General features: G+C 37.0%; 1 protein-coding gene across 7 annotated transcripts in view; it reads left to right on the top strand.

The window, feature by feature from the left end:
* The window catches only part of LOC111066678 (protein held out wings), a 40883-nt gene extending 23208 nt beyond the window's left edge, over positions 1 to 17675 (top strand). The window contains exons 3-8 of one of the 7 annotated variants that reach the window (XM_022355459.2): positions 2101 to 2234; positions 9638 to 9754; positions 11729 to 11869; positions 12238 to 12334; positions 12746 to 13096; positions 16327 to 17675. In XM_022355459.2, coding sequence (XP_022211151.1) covers positions 2101 to 2234; positions 9638 to 9754; positions 11729 to 11869; positions 12238 to 12334; positions 12746 to 13096; positions 16327 to 16436 — 950 coding nt within the window. In that variant the 3' untranslated portion in view covers positions 16437 to 17675. Of the gene's footprint in view, positions 1 to 2100; positions 2235 to 9637; positions 9755 to 11728; positions 11870 to 12237; positions 12335 to 12745; positions 13097 to 14654; positions 15729 to 15829; positions 16065 to 16326 lie in introns of those variants that run through there. The other 6 variants (XM_022355462.2, XM_022355461.2, XM_022355460.2 and 3 more) reach the window with 6 other exon arrangements.
* Positions 17676 to 21784: the final 4109 nt, after the last annotated feature.

Below are 21784 nucleotides of genomic sequence, written 5' to 3'. Positions count from 1 at the left end.
TATTAATTAAGCCGCCTGCACAAAATATGGCTTGGAGCTGAGCCGAACCGATGGCTGATTATAGTTATTTATCTAAATGCCGCCTATCAAATAAGCCATTGCCAGAAGTGACTAATTCGATTCGAATGATATGACTTCGTCATCGGTTCGACTCGGCTTGTCGCGGCTCGGCTCGGCTCGGCTCAGCTATGCGAATGCAAATGATTTTACACCAATTTAGCCTCCAGTACGCCGACTCTCGACGAGAGTCTTATTCATCAAATCTGGCTGCACAATCTGCAGTGTGCCTCACATCGCTTCGGTCACGTTGCAGATTGACATTTGCTCGATTAAAACTGACAGCTGTCATGATTGAATGATCTTAAAGCTCTGATCTAATCTGATCTGTTCTGTTCTGTATGGAATGCTCTTCTATGTTGCGTGTCTCCAGTAATTAAACACGGCGGTGGATAAATGGAAAAACTCTACTCAAATGAAAAGCCCATTCAGCATGCGCTCGAGGGGAAAATCTCTACCATTTTCCATCAATATATACATATATATTTCTAAATTTCTGTGCCGCTTTCTGGCGGCGGCTCCCCTCAATTATTCTTCATCTTTTGCTTTTGCCCATTTCTTTATGGGTTCTTTGACCCGAAGAACCCCACGCCGAACTCCGGAATGGAAAACATATTTTATTTTATTTTCCTTTTCTTTTCTTTTCTTTTTTTCTTTGCGGCAACACCGCAAAAAGTAATTTTAAATCTTTGTGCAATTTCTTTTCTGCGTCTTTTCAGGCGTGTGCTTTTTGCTTTTCTTTGTTTGCCACAGCACAGATTTTTTTTCTTAATTTTATTTATGTGACACAGAAAAAAGAGATGCCGAAAGATACTAGATACATTTTGGTATATAAAAAGTTAATTAATTTAAGTGCCAAAAAGTGCTCAAGGCAAAGATGGAAAAATTCACCAGCTCTCAAGCAAGGCCAAGACTGTCAAGGCTGGGTAAAGGATTAAATTCCACACATAAAATTAACACTCTAAAACTTTCTATCAAATGAATTCCGCAAAGGATTATCTGCCAATCACATTGTGTTAGCTTGTCAATGTTAAGTCACTAGTTTTCTATTTAGTGGGACAAGTCAGTGGGGCGTTTAATTGATGTCACTTGTTGTGGCAAAAATCTTGACTCACTTCTATGACATATGCGCGCCTGCCTGGGCCCCCCATGCAGCACACACACAAGCCAACAATTACCGAGTATTTAGTGACAAATTGTCAAGGCACATGCCAAAGACAAACAATGGCAATGCAATTGGGCTTGGGATTATGCAAAAACCAGAATAACAGCAGCAGCAACAGCAGCAGCAGTACAATATGTTTATCATATCAATTCGAGAGGGGCTGTCAACTGGCACAGTTGGGGGTTGTGCAGGCGCAACAACAGCACCCTCAGCAGCATCACCAGAAGTGTGAAATGTAGGGGAGAGACTATGGCTGACCTCAGACCTGCTCTAAGGGGTGGGTGGCGGAGCTAAAAACCATTGAATAGGGAAATGCATGGCATAATTTGTTTAAATATAAACCCAAGTGATTTCATTGGCTACCCACTGCCCAGCCAACCTAATAAATAACAAAAGTAACACTCACTCGCTCACCAACTGAATGGCTGTAGCAAAAACTCATATATTCACACGCCATTTTATTGATGCCCATTTAGTGCATGAATTAAACGTAATTTAATACAACCACTTAGCTAAATGACAAATGGAACTCAGTTCTGGCGAGGCTTGCAATTAAAATTATCAACGCTATTCTGTTTGCTTTGTTTGTTCGCTTTTCATCAGAGAATTTATCTTGATGCATTTTCTTGGACATAGAAGAGTGGCGGCATTTATTGCGCAATTAAGAATATTGTATATATAATGTGTATCCTAATTGATTTTGATATGCTGCCCAACGCTCTATCCTTAATGTGCGTCATAGTTATTTTTTTTTTATTTTTTTTTTTTTGGTGAGCAATAATAAATATCTACCCCAAAGCTTTAAGCTCATATATATTATTTCTCTCCTTTTTGTTCCCTATTAATTTGTAATCTCTATTTTGTTTTGATAATTTCAGAAATTGCACGCGTGCGCGCTTCACTCTTCCAGATCAATGGGGTCAAGAAGGAGCCGCTGACGCTGCCCGAGCCCGAGGGTGCTGTCGTGACGATGAACGAGAAGGTTTATGTGCCAGTTCGTGAACATCCAGATGTAAGTGTGCTGAAATGAATGCTGAATGATAAATAATGATGATCTAATTTATGGATTGACGATCCATTTCGATGGATGGGTTTCCGCTAATTAGAAAAGTGACAACGACAACAGACTAAAAATAGTTGTGGCGGTGTGTGTGTGTGTCTGTGTGTGTTCACTGAGCAACTGGTACACCGGAAATGGCTTTAGGGTGTGCCAATCTCCTACCTACGACACGCGGTATATACTCTACTCTACTCTTCTGCTGTGCGCCGCCTCTGATAGAGTCAGTCGTGTGTTAAACTGTCTTTGAGACAAGACAAGACAACACGCCCCAGCCCAGATGCCAGTTGCCAAATGCAAAGCTGCGTTGCTGTACCCTTGCCACCCATCCCTATATAGCCACTACTATATGGGTTAGATGGCGGAATCATTGAAGCGTTTTAGGAAGTCGTTTGACGGCGCTCAGTCGTTTCATTTCATTTCATTTTATTTACTTGTAGGCGTCATGTCAAAGCCAAGCCAAGCCCCAGGCCCTGCCACATTAGAATTTGATTTAATTTTATGCAATTTAAAATGTTGCGCACTTCGCGCCGGCTTCGTCTTTTGTTTCTCGTTTAATTTGGAAATTGTTTGGGCGTAGTTTCTTGTATTTTTTTCTTGTTTGTTGCTCCCTCTACTTATTTATGGCCTGACAGCAGCAGCAGCAGCAGACGAGGAAATTTATTTTATTGCATGACACACTTTGCTCTTGGATGTATTTTATGTTGATGTTGTTTTCCCTGCTCTCCGCTGGCGATCCAGATACGAGTAGATGCATAAATTTAAATAGCATTAATTAGACTCGAAAGCATTTCAGATCGAGTGCTGCTGTCCGACAGCTGTTCCAATAATTTTCTTGGGCAAATACTTGGCGCCAAAGCAATAGGTTCAGGGTGATACTCTGACCGCCCCAGCACATGGGCCCTGGGATAAGAGAAGCTCAGCTTTTTATTGGCTATTTATGTTCATTGGATATTTTATTGGATTTCGCATACTAGCTTGAAGAGTGAAAATTTTTCGAAGTGTTTCCAAATATTGCTACTGAAAATTTGAGGATGAACACCCCAAGAGGAGACCAAAAGAGAACTCTTCCGATACTGAGATCCAGAAAGGTCTCCCCTGAACCATTCTGAAACAATTCGAATGAAATCAAATGGAGAACAAAGCGAAAAAATAAGAGAGGAGCAGAGAGCGTATAGAGTAGAGCAAACATTAAAAAAAAAAACATATAATTGGGACTTTATTAGGGTGATTCGGACCCATGTCTAATGTGTGTGAGAATGTGTGTACGTTCCCCAAACCAATTCGAAATGAATATGAATGAGTTAAGGTCATAAATTAAAACAGAACATGAATAATTTGAATGAAATACAAGCAAGAGAAGCAAACTTGAGCCAGAGACAACTTTTGATGATGTTTTCTGATGTTTTCCAAATGAAAACTGGCACAGATCTATAGCTTCAATCGGCAAATCTTTACTCCCCCCCTTTCAGGTGTTCAAATCAGTCTATTTTTAAGGCCAAATGGTTGGAAAATTTCCGACGCGCCTCCCCAAAGGTGCGATGTTCGAGTGGTTTTGCGTAGGCGTTTCGAGGCTAATTTCTCTTCGCGTCATAAATCATTTAATTTAATTGCAATCATTTCGAGCAAAATTTGCAATTGGAAAATATCTGACATTTTCCACATTTTCAACGTCGCTCGCTGTAGCGTTTTTGAAATGTATGTTTAAGCAAGATAAATTGCGTTTCAAATAACATGGAAAATGCAACAGACGAAACGAAACATTTTCCCCCACCCATAAACCCATTTGGCCCACCCGAGGATGCCTCGTCATTGGACATAAATTTCAAGGCATTTGGCAAGAGCGAATAATGGCAGTTAATAATTTATACCATACACAATGTAAATAGAGATTTGTCAGAGCGTCATAGAGTGACAGGCGGGGACCAAAACAATACATGTATTCGTAAGCGTATGCCATGTAAATGGACAAACAATTTGTCAACGGGCTTGCCGAATGCCGAATGCAGAGGAGGAGATCATGGATGGAGAGGCGGGCTGGTGTATATTGCAGCTTGTTTGCGACCAAAACATAAATGCAACTTAATTAAAGCAACCAACAGACAGCAGCTAGCAGACAGCAGCTAGCAGAGAGCAGCTAGCCGACAGCAGCTAGCAGACAGCAGCCAGTCCAGAGCCAGTCCAGTGCCAGCGCATTAAAACAGTTTACAATTAATTACAGCCCCACTATTAACGCTCCAAAGTCGTCTATCTCTCTGTTCATCTGTCTGTCTGCTGTCTCTTTCCATTGTATTCTATCCATCTCTCTTTCTTGTGTGTGTGTTTGTGTTTTGCTTGTACGACTGTCAACGCTCATTGCTCATACGCCCCGTGGCGACATGCGACAGTTGACCCACTGAGAAAACAGCAGCAGCAGCAGCAACCCATTGCGAGTACGAGTATCTGTATCTATGCGCGAATAGAAAATTATGTTTGACATTCTTTATGGCCAAATCATTTTCTGTTTTGTGTTCTGTTAAATGAAATCATTTGATGTTGTTGAACCATTCATACATACCATACATACAAATGTACGCATGCGTATTCATATATGGAAAAGGCACAATTAAATGTATTATTATTTAGAGTGAATTTATTAAGAGAATTAAAAAAAAAAAATAAAATAAAATAAATGGTTGATAAAATTGAACAAGTATGAAGTGAAATCAATTTCCCGTGACTGACTTTTCCCACTGCTCAAAATACATTTTCCATAAGCGATTTTAGCTGTTCCATTAAATAAGTAAATTCCCTTGTGCAGTTGATTATTGTAATCAATCAATCAACTGGTTAATCAATCCAAACAAATCTGGTTTCATTAAATGTAATTTAATGGTGTTGGTCACACCCACAAAAAGCCAGCTCCAGCTCCGATTTAAGCCTCGGCTTTAAGGTCGTTTCAGATAGCGATTTAAATCGCTCAACTCTTAAATGCTGCCGCCTTAAATACTTTTCGTATATGTACATGGCACATGGTATACTCGTATTATTTTCAAACAGCATCCCCTCCCATCCGTCCATCGCATTGTAGACCCGACAAAAAAAAACGCCTTACTTTTTGTTTGCATGTATTACGGTCTAAGCCCGTTAACACAAAGGCCAATTAATCTACAAACTGCAGCAAATTAGTCATAAACATTAAAATGCTAATTACATGCAATTTTTATGTACATTTTCGGTTGTTTCGCTAGTAATTTAATGGGGGTACAAACAAAAAGCCAACGCATTAGCCCCCAAACCGAACCCCGAGCCGGCCCCCCTGAAAAACACAAAACTGTGGCAAACATTATTCTCCAAGTTTAATTTTCAGTCATTCAAATTCCTGACCGTCGCGCCGGTAGCTTCAAATGTTGTTGCTGTGGCTGCTGTCATGTCAATTTTTGATTTATTTTTCCGTGTAATAGACGAGCTTTTTATACCCGTACTCAACGAGTTAAGGGGTAAATTACATTTGTGGTAAAAATGGATGTGTGTAACGCAGATAAGAAAACATTTCTGACCCCATTAAGTATATATATTCATGATCAGCATCAATAGCCGATTCGATATAGCCATGTTTATCTGTCCGTCTGTCCGTCAGCCACAATTTTATAGATACCAGAATCAGATCGGATCATATAGCCAGAGTAAAGAAATTAATTTGCAGTGGCTACCCGGCGCTGCTGACGCTACTTATTCTGTTTGTCGCTCGCACAAACTCTGCCCCATGCAGTGCGCATACACTGACTGAGTACAGGTATAAAAGTAGAGTCGCGTCCAAAGAAGCGACTCACACATTCCGTCTCGTTTTGTTTGTTGCCAGCTTAATTATGTATGTATGTATGTATGTGCGCCAAAGTGTCTCTCTCTATAGAGTATATACTATACAAATGCATGCATGTATTAGAGGAATATAATAAGCGAGTACGGAATAATCTATTTGATCTATTCCGACCTCTGCCTTGGTGTTGAATATGCATTTTTATACACCGTCTACTGGATAGGTGCTTTCGTACGGATCTTTTTGTGACAATCTGACTGAAAGATAGAGAGATTCTTGGCGAGGATACTTTTATGTTGGTTTCCAGAGGTTTCCAAAGACGATAATGATCCAATTTATTGCCAGCACTAAATCCTTAAGGCCTCTAACTTTCGAAGAACCGAAAAAAATTGCTATTAATATATCTTAAAGAAATGTAGATGAAAATATTTTATGCAATTCTTTGTAAATCGATAGACATCTGGAAAAACTATTCATTTTCCTGTGGGAAATATCGTAGTCTCTTATGGTAGAAATACAAAATTCCGTTATTAACGATTGAAGGGAAGAGCTTTCTTTGTGCCGCAAAATTGATGATGGCTTTTCATTCGTTATGAAAACATTGAGGACTAAGGACAATCGGAGGACAGTTATGTGTCGGTTTCGTTGTCATGGTCGCCCACACACACACACAAGCCTGTCTGTCGGTCGGTCGGTAAGTTGGCTAGGCCTCTGCTACTAGCATAGCATACATATTTCCTTATCTCACAAATTGTGTGTGCTAGTGTGTGTGAGTTTGTTGGGGCCCTTTTGTGTGCGTGCAAGTCTATTCTTCGCTCTTCTCTGCTCTCCTCCTCCTCCTTCTCTTATCAATTTGTTGTACCTTTGCCTTATTGAAAATTATTATAGAAATTCTATATGAAATATAAATATTTTCCAAGCACACAGACGCACACACTCACACACATACACACATCTTTATGTACATTTCCACTTGTGTGCGCCTGCCTTATCTAGTCAGAAAATCTGTAAAATAATATAATAGGTACATAGGTACATATGTATACAGGCATTTATTTACGAGTATTTGTTCACTCCAATTGAATCACATCTGAATCTCTTTGCTTTGCTCCACTCCACTTCACTCCACTCCACTCCACTCTCCCACTTGACTCCCGTTTTGCCTTCTGTCTGCCTTCAAGTATCTGCCCCTTACCCCCTCCTCCTCCCTCGCTGCCTACAATGGGCTGGAAAATGCCAATAAACGTACAAATACAAATAATATAACATCCAAAACTGTTTGCTTATCGTTGCTGTTAGCAGTTTCCATTTGCCTTTTGCTGCTGCTGTTTTTGGTTTCGTAATTTCCAGAGGCACGCGTTTGTGGAACACTTGAGGGAGCTCCTTATACTCCGCCTTTTCTGGTACTCGTAATTATCGTTTATTTAGTGCCCAAAACGACAACAAAGTAAATGCTTTTGATAGTGAGGATATGGGGTGTGCGATGCAATGAAAAACAATTGTTTAGCAGAGACAAAAATGCATATAAATATGTTTATTTTAGATCAGTTGAATTCTCTTTCGATATGGGACATCCATAGTTTTTATTGATAATTTTGGGACTGGGTTTCACAGAATAAAGAATATCCTTTATTTTCAGAGGTTGTTAAGTGGTTTTTTGTCTATATTTTTAATGATCTTTTGAGTATCGATTGCGTATATAACTTATTTCGAAACTCTGCTGCTGCTGCAGAGCCAACTCCTTCCACTTCAAGTGCATTCAATTCTTGTTTAATCTTTATTCTTTACAACGCAATCATTTATTTGTACCACTCGTATAATTGTTTACCATGGTTCAATATTTGTGGAACGCGTCGCTTGGCGGTATCTTTAAGTGTGACGTGGTAAGAGGAGGAAAAAGGCACAAAGTGCTGCAGAGGGTAGGGGGAGATTTTAATTTCCGTTTAGGGGATAAATGGAAGAGATCATTTGCTTAAACTTTTGGGTTTTTAATTAAGGTTAAAGACGGGCAATGCACGGGGCATAGACGGGGGATCTTCCCCCGCCACTCTGCCTGAATGCGTAGCTACAAAGATACCAACTTTCTCGCCATATTTGTGCAACATTCAAGGAGGATAGATTGGCTGATGGCTGCCATGTCTGCTGAGAGGCACTTTAGATGAATTTTTGCAAAATTTAATTAAAATTGCCAAAGCCATTAGGCATTAACTGCATTCTTCGGATCATGGCGGCAATTTTCAATTGATTTGATCTCTCAGTGCCGCTTTTGCAGTGGCAGTGGCAGTTGCAGTTGCAGATGCAGGCTATAAGATACAGATACATTCAGACTGACAACAGCTGCTGTTGCTGCTGACTGCTGCTGCCTGTTGCTGCTGACTGTTGCCTGAGGCCTGCGGCGGCTGAATGTCGATGATCGCATCGTTACTACAACACACACGGGAGGGGGTACGGACGGGGAGACTGCACCACAACACACGTCCAACATCTAATATCTCACATCCCCATCACATCATCGCTTTTGGAATAGATTTTCATTCTGTGTGTGGGTGGATGTGGGTGGCTACTGCCTTTGGGGCTACGACCAGAACTAGTTTATACAGCAATTTGCAATAACTCACATGAAAATCGCTTTCGATCTGGCTAATAAATCGAATTTATCATCAGATCACCCCCAGAGGCAGAGACACTGGCACTGGCACTTTTCGCCAATCGAAACATTGCCTGCAGCAAATATACGCTTATTTATGTATGTTTGTATGTATGCATGATAATTGGGCGCCGAGCGCGACCCCCTTGTTGGCCCGGCTTAGAGCCGGCTGAGCCATGTCCATCATTTCACGGATCTGGGCAACCGACAGGCGCGTCAGTTCTTTTGAATGTCGCCGCCTGTCGATTGAATGACTGACGGACGAACGGTCTGACTGAATCACTGCATTTGGCTATATGCATGAAGAGATACACTCAGAGAAAAAAAGCACTGATGCTCGTATATTAATATGAACACTTTAAATTTTAAAATTGATTTTAATTGTTTTTTGTCCTATATTTTTATTTCAAAACCAAATATTTTATTGAATTACGTGTGTTTTTATGTTTGGCATGCAATTTTTCTCACAGTGTATATAGCGTATCTATTCTGGCTGATTGGTTTATCGTGCCAAATTCAGGCGTGTCGCCTCAGGTCATATTACCTTAGCCATTTACCATTTGCAGTATATCTACGATAGATATATTGTAGTGCCCATTGTTGTAGCGGGTGACGATTCCAACCAACCTTCAACCGCAAACAGAAATGGAATCTGAAATGTGAATCTAACCAATTTTGACTTTGAATGGATTTGAATTTGATTTTATGCACTCGAAAGAGGTCTGTTTCCCTACCTCCCTCCCTCCCTCTCTTCCTCTCTGAGTCATGATCTGTGATCTGGTCTTCTAATGCGTTTTAAATTTGGCAAAAATAAAAACTAAAAAAAACTTTGAACTTAATTAGTTTCCGCTAATGATTTCCTCTCATATTAATTCTTCAACATTTCTGCTTCCATTTTCATTTCCATTTCAGTTCAATTTTGTCGGTCGCATTCTTGGACCACGCGGCATGACAGCCAAACAATTGGAGCAGGAGACTGGCTGCAAGATCATGGTCAGAGGCAAGGGATCCATGCGCGACAAGAAGAAGGTGAGTGCCAAAAAGTCATTATAGAATAGATAACATATTCATACCAGTAGTTTTAAGAGACCCTTGTAGAAAGAGGGATTATATCGTGAATTCCATTCACACATTGGCAGCGCACTTCAATTTCTATTTGAAATATCATAAATATTTCTGCCGAATAAACAACACGGGTATTACATTTCTGTTGACAGTCGGTTTCCGTGCCAAATCGGAATTTTACTTAATTGAAGGCAAAACAAAAAGAAGAGATTTCTCTCTCTCTCTCCCTTTTATGTATCTATATTTATGTATTGTGTATTTATGAATAGACGATGTGTCTATATATTTATATAGCTACATATTTACATATGTACGTCTATCTGTCTGTTAATCCGTATATCTAGATCTTGGAGACTACCGGACCAATTGCATTTTAATAATATGATGCCGAATGCTCATACCTTTCAACACAAGACAAAGTTTATTGGCTGACTTTTCCCTATACGAATTTCATGCCAGCCGAGAGCTTACAAGAGTACATGAGAGTCTTCTAAAGGATAAAGATAATAAAGAAAATATATTTGCCAATAATTAAATGATTCTAACACAAAGAGCAAAGAAAAAGCATAGAAACATATACTCGTATTCAACGTGAATATAAGTATAATTTCCATCCTTTCTCCTATGTATGCTAGAATGGGAGAAAAGGAGCAACCACTGCCAATAAGAGTGGTAGGACTTTTATTTGTTCGTGATTCCCAAATGAAACGAAATTCTAATTAGAGGGCATTTTAAAGTCTACACACTCGACAGACCTGAACGTACCCAAATAGAATATGCAAAATTCCTGTCAGTCAAAAAATTCTCTGATGATTTAATTTCCTCTGGCGGCAAAAAGCGAAAAATGCGAATATGAATCGAGTGACTCGAGACGATTAAATGTATTTTTGTAATTGTTAAATGTGGCGGGGTTTATGTGACAAGACAAACAGACAGATACAAAGACATCGCAGGCAGTCAGAAGAAAGAAAGAAAGAAAGGAAGACCGATAGACAGACAGAAAAACAGACGGGGAGAGAGAGTGAGAAACTGTTTAATTTCGTTGCAATATTTTGATAATTTAGTAGCAAATACGAAAGTGACGCCCACACGATTGTCTCTTAGTCACCGCCAAAACCCCCAAAGAGGAGACTTCACATTCATTCTCGTTGAGAAAATAAATGCCAACACAAAAACGAAAAGCGAGAAACGACAAACGAAAAGCAACAATTTCTGTTTACTGTGCATGCGGTGGCATTATATTTATTTTAGTGTAGAAATAGTCCCTGTTCCCAAAACAAAAATGCGACAACAACGGTAATATTAGTCATAGTCAGAGGCAAAGGTGTGAGATATCCCCCTGCCCTGTTGTTATTGTTTAGTTGAGTTTAGCCCGAGCTCCTGTCCCATTTTAATTTGACACGGGATATACTGGACCCTGGATGCTTGCTGACAGACCAGGCGCTGTCTGTCACTCCCCTTCTTCATTATTCTCTGGCTAATTTAAGGCTTAATTGCTTATAAATTGTGGGTCAAAAGTTGACAACGCTAGAGAGGTTTTTCTGCTTTTGTTTTTGTTTTTTCTGTTGCATATATTTCGAGTGAGCCAGCCAAGAATCGTCTCGCCATAAGTAATAACATCATCATCAGCAGAAGCAGCAGCAAAAGCCAAAAAACTTGAATTTGGTTTTTTTTCTTCCGAATTTACAGTGCATAAGTGGAACGACACGCCCACAATTAATTGTCCGCGCCCATTAGCACACATGCTGAAAGAACATTTAGTTTTTATAATTTTTTTTTTTTGCACTTAAACGTGGTCTCTGAACGAGAGCATCGAGAGTGTGAATGTGAAGATGGATTTACCTGAATGAAGATTATAACCTCAAAAGACATATTCGTAATTCTTTGCTCTATTCTATATTCTTATATGCATATTTTGTGCTTTATTTTTTCTTTCAGGAGGATGCCAATCGTGGCAAGCCCAATTGGGAGCATTTGTCCGATGACCTGCATGTCCTGATCACCGTCGAGGACACCGAGAACCGTGCCAAGGTCAAGCTGGCCCAGGCTGTAGGCGAAGTTCAAAAATTGCTTGTGCCGGTAAGTCGGAAATACCCTGAAAAAATTAAATTAAGGAAAACCCACTTTTCACAATGCAAGGCCAAAGAAAACTGACTGAGAACCAAACATAAAGAAAAGAACACATCAAATGGCTAATGTTTTGTTTAATGGAACCCAACCCTCTGCCTGTTAGCCCTTTCCCTTTTTAATGTTTAATTATTTCATAGCTAAAATTGAATGTTAACCAAAATATAATTAATAATGTATATTTTTCTCTCATCTTCTCTCCTTACCCCAAAAACAAAACAAAAATCTAATCCGCCATACTGCAACACATGCCACAAAATACACACACACACCAAAACACACAAACACAAAAAAAACCATTGACGTATCTGTACTAACAGCAAGCCGAAGGCGAAGACGAGCTCAAGAAACGCCAACTAATGGAATTGGCCATAATAAATGGCACCTATAGGGACACAACAGCGAAATCTGTCGCAGGTATGTTGAAAACAAAAGCCTCTCTCTATCTCTTTCTCTCTATCAATCAATCAATCAATCAATCGATCGAACTATCCGTAACAATCTCTCCGTAACCCCAAGATTTAGCCAATATAAAACAATTTCAATCCAGCTAATCGAATGTCTAACAAGAATGTCTAACAAAATTAACGAATAACGGACACCAGAACTCAAATCAAAAGTGAAAACCATAAGCGAAAGGCTCTCCCTCCCCGACTACGTCCCACTACGTCCAGCGTGACATAACCAACGTCTAACCATTAACGATAGACACACACTCGTATACGTGTATTATTATTATTATTGTTATAGTATATTGTATATGAATACCTGGATTACATTTAACTGATTTGAACTTTCTCCGAAATTTCTGTGTACGACGACGAACAGCTTTCTCATGCGTTGGCTCTCCCTCTGCTTCTGTTCTGTATCCCGCAGTTTGCGAAGAGGACTGGCGTCGTCTGGTGGCTGCATCCGACAATCGCCTGCTGACGCCCACCGGCCTGCCCGCTGGCTTGGCCGCACAGATACGTGCCCCATCATCGGCGCCGCTGGGCGCCCCATTGATACTGAATCCAAGGATGTCCGTGCCCACAACGGCGGCCAGCATATTGTCGCAAGCGCCGTCGGGTGCCTTCGATCAGAGCGGCCATCAAATGATCTTCGCCCCGTATGCAGATTATGCGAACTATGCGGCACTCGCTGGCAATCCTCTGCTCACGGAATATGCTGATCATAGCGGTGGGTTGTTTGCCAGATAATTTTACTACATACATATATCCTATACCCCACTCTCTCTCACTCAATCACTATCTCTCTCACTCTATCAAACTATCAATCTATAATCATATTATTTTATTTATTATGCGCCATAACTGTAGACACACACAATTAAGCCACCACACACAATAATCAACCATCACAAATGGGCAAAAATAAGGGGAACAAAAAAATATGCATTCAACCAAAAACCAAAAATAATTAGGAGGAAGTAACATAGAATCCGAAATATCATTGAAAGAGTTGCGAGCAATAATCAAAATATCACCCCCTAACACGATCTATAGAGATACACTCACATACAGACACACACATTACGCATACGCCAGGTTGGCCTCTTTATATCTCTCTCTTTCTATCTCTGTTTCTCCAGTTAACGTATTTGTTTGCCTTTGCTCTTAACACATCTCTTAGCACACAAAACCTAAAAACCTGAAATGCAATCGATTGAGTTCTGCTTTAAGCAGTCAACTCTAGTTAGTATTATTTTGGATGCTCTTTAATACACGCATTTTTATATAGTTTGATTAATTTGTTAATTGTCTTGTTTCGTCCACACACACACATACACATACAATTTGTATTGATAGCTATTTTGCATTTATTTTTGTTGTTAAGTGGAGGAACACAATACTGCAGAGAGTCATTTTAATATTCTTAAAGAATGAAGTTTGAAAGCCTCCCTTTGGTAGGCTTCACCTGATTGCCTACAATTTGCATATTTTTTTACATGTTCCTCCCTTCGAATTCGGTGACTATTAAAATAGTGTTTCAAGCAGAGCCATATATTCAAGAAGCCAAGCCAACATCTAGTCTTCATAGAGATTGCAGTTCAAGAATATCTCCTTCTAATCTAATCTTAATCTACCCCTGTTAGCGGTAGCCCTCCATCTACTATCTACTGAGTTTGATGCACCAACAAACACATTTCTGGATGATATTATACTATTATTATACCATTATATTATAATATTATGGACGAGACTTAAAATATAGAATGTCATCCGTGTACAGTCCATCCAATCCTGACAGCCAACGTCGATTCTACATGATTTCTACATCTACACAATGAATTCTGACCAACGCCCCAAAAGTAGGCAACATTTTTTTAAAATGCAGCCTTCTAAAATATTAATACATAGTAAAAAACAGGGTTCCGCAACAAAGGAGTAGATGAAGGTTTTGTTTTAAAACATCTTTAGCTTGTTTATGCTTTTAAATGTACTAAATTACGACTGGAATTTTCAATCAGTGCCATAAAGTTACTGTCTAAAACAAAATGTGTAGGAACAGTGCACGCTTTAACCCGTCTATTTGGGCATGGATGCTTTTAAAATATAAAACGATTATTATTTTATATAAATAATAATAATAACAACAACAACAAAAATAGAGAAAAACCCCATAGCTAACAGAACTAAAATGTTCGTTCATTATTTATTTTCCACCAAATAGAAATCAATATTTTATCTTAAACATTTTATATAAACTATTTTGTTACAAACATAAATATTTCCAGTTGGTCGATATATGCATGCCGGCTCCGTCTTTTGAACTTCTATCCCCCACTCTCTATTATTTTTCCCCCTGAGTAAAACAGAAATACCAACTCCAAACCAATCCAGAAATTGTTAGCTTAAAGTTTTTTTTATAGTTACAGTCACAAAATAGAGACTGTATTATATGCAAATTAATATATTTAGAGAACAAAAAGAGTAAAAAAAAACAGCACAACAACAACAACAAACAAATACTCAATGAAAAATAATTGAAGAAAGAGTTATAATTATTGCTCGTCAATGGGGTTTTTTCTCCTATAGTTAGTCGATAGGTTATATTACTATTTGGCGAAAATAAGTGATTTTTAGGCCCTTTAATTGTAGTTCTCTTTAATCAAATAGAGCTCTTATTTATCGAGTATTTATCCCCCATTTTACCCCAATTTGTTTTTGATATGAGTATATTCTAGTTGAGAACAGCAACCGCACAGCAGCAACAGCAGCAGAGTTGTTGATTCTTATTCATTTTTTTGTCTTGGAACCCTTGAGTATTTCAAATTTTTTTCGTAGAGAGTGGCCGACCGATTGAGTTGCAGAACTTTCAACCAAGTTGGCAGAGTTGCAAAATCTATTATCTATTATTATTATTAGAATTTTCTTTGTATGATTATAATATCATGCATGTATCTTTTGTGGTTTAAGGGTCCGTGTGTCGTAAGTGCAATTTTTAGTCTAGTGTTTTGTTTATTTTTTTTTTTTTGTAATTTTTATTGTTTGCATAGTTTTTTTATTTAGCGATGATGATGGGGTGGGACAGTATTTATGCACAAATGTACCTTACGTAGAAGAAAAATCGTAGAGAGAACCGTTTCAATTTTTTCCAGCCAGTGCCATTTGTCAGAATTGCAGCAGAGCTTTTGATAACTTATGACAAACCGTATGCAAAATGTAACTTAATCTATTGTCTTGTAAGAAAAGGAGCCTTGAATCAAGTTGGTGCTTAATTTAGATTTAAGTTTTAGTCGAGGCAGCCGTCCAGGAACACAGAAACAGCAACAGCAACAGAATCAGAAGTAGCACACAAATCAATCGCCAAGAATTGAATGCACAACTAGTCAGCAAATCGAGAAGATGAACAATATATAAACCAATATACTACAACACAAACAAAAAAAAAATATATATATATTTCTAGATTTAATCAAAAGAAGGAGGGAAACCATACACAGCAAAAATATATATTACTTCTAGAATTAAACACACAGAAGAAGGCAACTTTTTCCCCCCCATCCCCAGCCTTAGGCTAAGCGGCTTGAAAATCACTTATTTTGTGTCCAAGAAAACAAAACAAAACAAAAAACAATGATCAAAAAAACCACACACAAAACACACACAAACATATGAACGACTCATTCCAAAGAAGCAGAGAATTTAAATGTTACAAAGTAAAAACATAAACAAACGAAAAATGGAGAAAGATTTCCACCCCCCGAAAATTGGCAAAACAAAAAAAAATGTGTGAAATTAAATCAAAAAGGAGCAATCGTATGCAATATATTTATTAGTTCTAAGTTTTATGCTATATAGCGAATATGTTCACATCTATTTTATGCCTATATAATGCATATATACGTATATATATATATTTATTATCTGTATCTGTATCTACATGTATCGTATCGTATATTTTAGTAGGCGCCATTAAGCAGCAGCGTCGTTTGGCCGCTAACAGAGAGCACCCCTATCAGCGCGCAACAGTCGGTGTGCCAGCCAAGCCGGCGGGTTTCATTGAGATACAGTAAACAACACAACCAATAGAAAGCAAAAAAAAATTAAATAAATAATAACTTCAGAATTTTGTTTCGTTTTTAGCGAAACTTTAATCACAAAATTTATCAAACGATATCACGCACAAAACAAAAAAAAAATTAAAGAAAAAATAAAAGAAAAATTCGAAAATCAAACAACAGATATTCGAATTTGGTGGTTGTTGGGCCCTGATTGTGTTTGTAACCCAACAACCATGCAATTTAGATCAATTATTATAAACATTTGCTGTATTAATAACCACACATCGAGATGCCACTGTAGCCAATGAAACACCGCCGGAGCTGTTGGCCAGGCCAGGCTGCCGCTTTGCCCTGATCGGTCGTCACTCGAATCAAAAAAAAAAAAAACAATTGCCAATGGGCAAGTGCAAGTGCAAGTGGCACCGCCTCCACAGGTTAGTTGTGTTTTCCACTCATTTATTTTCTTTACCATATCAAACTGTTACTTTCTCTATATGTTATCCTTTTTTTACGCGGGGAATAAAATGCAAATGGCTTCTGTTCCGTTTTGCATTTTAGTCCGTAAATTTTGCGAGTTTTGACAACAACAAACAAAAAAAAAAAACATGTACAGACACACATGATGCTGCTGAAACGAAAAGTTGTTTATTTTTCTTAGATATGAATATTTAAACACACACACACACGCAATCTTTTTATATTGTATTTTTTTCCTTTGTTTCCACGTTGACTTGTGCCTTTGATGTTTTAGAAAAAAAGAAAAGAACAAAAAAAAAAAAAATTCAAAAAGAGAAAAGTTTTATGCAAAATCAGTAGACTGTAGTAGACTTTTCCCTTGTATTACTCTCGAATAAGCCATATACCATATATATATATATACATATATATACTCTTTATGAGATATGAATTTTACATGTGTATCCTAGGCAATAAGTCTTCCCTGTTTAGTCTGTAACGATTCTACGATTATTTTGTATTATGCGTTCGAATGTAAATGATGTTGCAATTGAACCGAAAACCCGAAAGTGTACCACAATAAAGATCAATGATTTTTGTTGAAATGCAAAACAAACAGATCAAAATAAAAAAGAAAATCTAAAAAAAAAAGCGAACACAACAAAAACAAAACAAAATCCATACCAAGTCTTATGATTCTTTTAATTGACTTCTTTCAGAAATTCTCCACGGAGAACAGAGATCTCTTCTCTCTCGAAAAACTTTCAACCAAAAAATCTAACGCTTTCCAAAAACTTAACCACCTCAAAAAAAAAATATTACAAAATCAAAAGTATTTATCTCGTAATCAGTCACACATAACTCATTGATCAGAATTAATAATACCAAAAAACCAAAAAACAAAAAAAAAACACCTTCACTTTGTTTGTTTGCAACTCTAGTAACTAAGAGAACTTAACGATAGATACGAAATACCACACATACCTATACATAAAACCCCTCACATAAAACAACACACACACACCAACACGTCCTCTGGGGCGCATAACTCTATGCTTACCACGATATCCACACCAGAACCCAGTCTGATCCGCATCCCCAGCCAGTCCCAGCCAGCCCACCTACTACTACCACCAAAAACATTACCAATGCCATGGCATATGCATATAAACTACATACTCGTACTCTTAATATATATATACAACACACACACACACATATATCCGAAAACCGATATGTGTATCTACATACGTGTACTTAACAGATTTACTCTCTAAGCTTATGGGTTTTGGTATCACAGTAATCTATATACATTTGCGATTAATTGTTCTCTTAGCTTAGTTATTTAATGATACATATTTAACTTGTATAACTCCATTTCTGATGAAATTGCACTTGCATTTGCTTACAAAACAAATTATATATGTACATATATAAAAATACGAATACAAATACTTATAATGCAAATAGGAAAAGGAAAGAAAATATTTGTTACTTCAACCATTTCATCGATTAATCGATTTCTCAAAGGTTAAAAATTTTAACAGTCGATAGCTCTTCTATCGAAATTTTTTAATACAATACAATAATACAATTTTTATATTCAATATTTTAACCATTTCGGTGGCTTACCGTACGTTTTTAAATGCCCACAAAACGATTGTACAATTGAGAAACAAAAAATAACAAATCAGCACCAAAAGATTTAAATCGGACTCTGCGCAACCCCCCTGCTCAAAAGATGAACGAATTATAGATTAAAACCTTTATTGTTTATTTATTAAATGTAAAAATTACCACAAACATGTAAATAACGCTTTCGTTTATATCATAATTATTCTTTTTTGGCATTTGTAAAAATGATAAAAATGTGAGCTAATGCACCTGCAATTTTATATACATACCACATAAAAAATATAATTATTTTTAATATTTATTTCCCTCAATAACTTATGTGATGAAAACTATATAGCGTATTAAACAAACAAAAAAAAAATACCAAGGTCTAGCCACAAAAACAAAAAAATATGTGATGTAATACTATTGCTAATTTTAACTAACCAAAGGCCAAGTTAACCAAAAAAACAAAAGAAAACTAGCTCAAAGAAATTCAATAATAATCTCAAAACAGAATCTTTCATGTTCTTGTAAATTCGAGTCTGAGAACGAACTTCAATAACCCTCAAATGTTGCATCAAATAACGTTTCAAAAAACAAAACAAAAAAAAACACGAATATATTATTGCACTATCAACAACTTTTCTATATATATAATTTTAATACAATCTTCTAATGATGTATGTGTTTGTCTTTACTATATCCAAGCAAATGTATTCCGCATCGTCTATATATATCCTAATTGAAGGATGCGGTTGATCATGAATGAGCAAAAAGTTACTAAACGTTTGTAAGCCATTAAACAAAAAAAGTGAACCACCTTCCATACTACATATGTACATATATACTCGTACAATATCTATATGCATGTGTATGTGTCCCCTCACTGATCATGTAATATGCTAAATACAATCCAGTTTGTTGGTTAATGTGCTGCAGCTGTCATTTGGTAACTTTTTGAGCCTCATAATTCGCATAACAAAGGATCTAGAGAGACTAAAAGTAACCGCTAACCATGAAATATTAATACTCAATTTCCACGTCTACGAATCTTTTTCTCTCTCTTTACATGCTAACTAAAACCAAAAATCCACACACATTCAAATCAAACAAAAATAATACAACAAACCTAAAACAAAAAAATACTATAAATAACAACAAAAAAAAAACCTTTAAAAAAAAAAAAAATAACGAACAAAATTTTAATATAAACAAAAATTTTTCCCAACAACACATAAACACACTCCCAACAACCATCCAATAAAACCATTTATGAACCCAAATAACAACAACGATCATCCCACAACCACAACGAACCCTGAACCATGAACCGCCACCGACTGCCTTAGATGAGCACGCAAGCAGAGCCACGCCACAGGGGAAAGTCAAAGCCAAAGCAACAGCAAAGCCAACCGGAATGCAGCAGCAGAAGCAAACAAAGCAATATGTGTGTGTGTGAGGCATGTGTTTGGGCCAGGCTAACACTGCAGTAACAAACGGCAACTAAAATCATGAAGCTCTGGCGTCGCCTGTTTCTGTAACTACTCGAAAATCTCTTCACTCACTTAGCAAACAAAAAATAGTACAGCATAAGCCGCAGCATCAGCAGCAGAAACAAAAACAGTATATATTGAATCTTGTGGCCATTAAACTGTTAGCAACAACAAAACCAACATGTAAGAAGAAACAATTAAGAAGAGAATCAAACATAGATTTTAGTATAATTAACATAATCAACAAAACAAAACAAAACACAACAAAACGAAAGGTTAGCTTTAAGTGAAACAAGAAAAGTTCAACGAACAAAAACATACTTAAATCATATATAAATATACAAAAATTTGTATATAGGGAAGTAGTAGGCCCGCCCCCGCCCCCCTTTCAAGAATCCTCAACAAGAAGAGCAGGAAAAAAAGGAACATCATCATGATAACGGAATCTCATTCAATTTTCTGTTTTAATTTTTTTTAAACCAATTTTTATAAAACAAAACCTATTTGTTGTTTCATGCGCAAGGCAAAGAAGAATCTTTTACTAGCTAATCGAAATTAGTTGTTCTTTACCCCCCAACCCCCACCCCCCATATTGTGTATCATTGCAAGATTTGTGGCAAGGAATCCGTACATAATTTACTCATCACGTTGAGTACGTATCGGATTTCTTGCCATAGCTATAGTAGTTCTATAAGCTTAAATTAAACAAAAATATTATAATTTTTTTGTTGTTAAACTGACGCAAATTCTTGTTGATGAAGTATTTTTTGATTATGATTATTTTATATATATCACACACCATATATTTTGGTATCCTCTGTCCCACTAAAATTGATTGTGTGAAAAGTGAAGTGGGAATGGAATCTACGGAGTAGCTGAAAAAAAAGCGAGCGATACAATTTGCATAATATCACATTAAAAACGTCTAACAGCCATATTTAGTTAATGAAAAATAACCATATTACGATAATTATGGTACGAGTAATAATATCAAGCATTCATAATATAATGTACAATTAAAAGCTACACTTAAATTATTTTAAATAATCTAAAGCTAATGTATTATATGCAGAAATAAAAACAAACAAAAAAACAAAAACAAAAACAAAGCGAGAAAAGCAAACAAATATTTTTTTGCTGTGACTCAAGAGCCCGAGAAGAGGCACCACAAAAAAGAATTCTTTGATTTAAAATAAACTTCCAGCTACAAAAAAAAAACGAGGTCTCCCAGGCACTGTTGAAGTAAACAAACACTCTTAAACTAAATGTAGCGCAGTTTTTTATATACAAACATATCTTAACGAATAGATGACAGATTAGCAGCGATAGCTACACGAACGAAAAGAAGCAAAGCGAATAAATTGCATTTAAATTATGGTACAAAGCACACAGCCAGCCAGCCCAAGCGAAACTTCTTGCAAAGAGTTCTATTTTAAATTGAAGAATTTTTGTTTGTTTTTTTTTGGAGAGGAAATGATTTCTCAAACTGTGCCTTAAATGACGTTCAAAAAATTGGCACCAATCAAAAAAAAAAAAAAAAAAAAACAACACATTTGAAATTATTCTGCAAATTGTAAGACTTTATACTCAACATCGATAAAAACATAAATATAGTATAATAATGAATCTACATACATATATACATAATAATAATAATAATATCTAATGATAGATAATAACGGCAATCGTGCAATTGTAGCAATTTCAAAATTCTCTTTGGCCTTGCTAATTGATGAAAGTTTCTCTCGATGATGATGATTGTGTTGCAAGGAAACGAATTAACATTAACAGATC

Source organism: Drosophila obscura, unplaced genomic scaffold (genome assembly GCF_018151105.1).
Source record: "Drosophila obscura isolate BZ-5 IFL unplaced genomic scaffold, ASM1815110v1 contig_150, whole genome shotgun sequence".
Taxonomy (NCBI): Eukaryota; Metazoa; Arthropoda; class Insecta; order Diptera; family Drosophilidae; genus Drosophila; species Drosophila obscura.
This window is presented reverse-complemented; position numbering and strand designations above follow the sequence as displayed.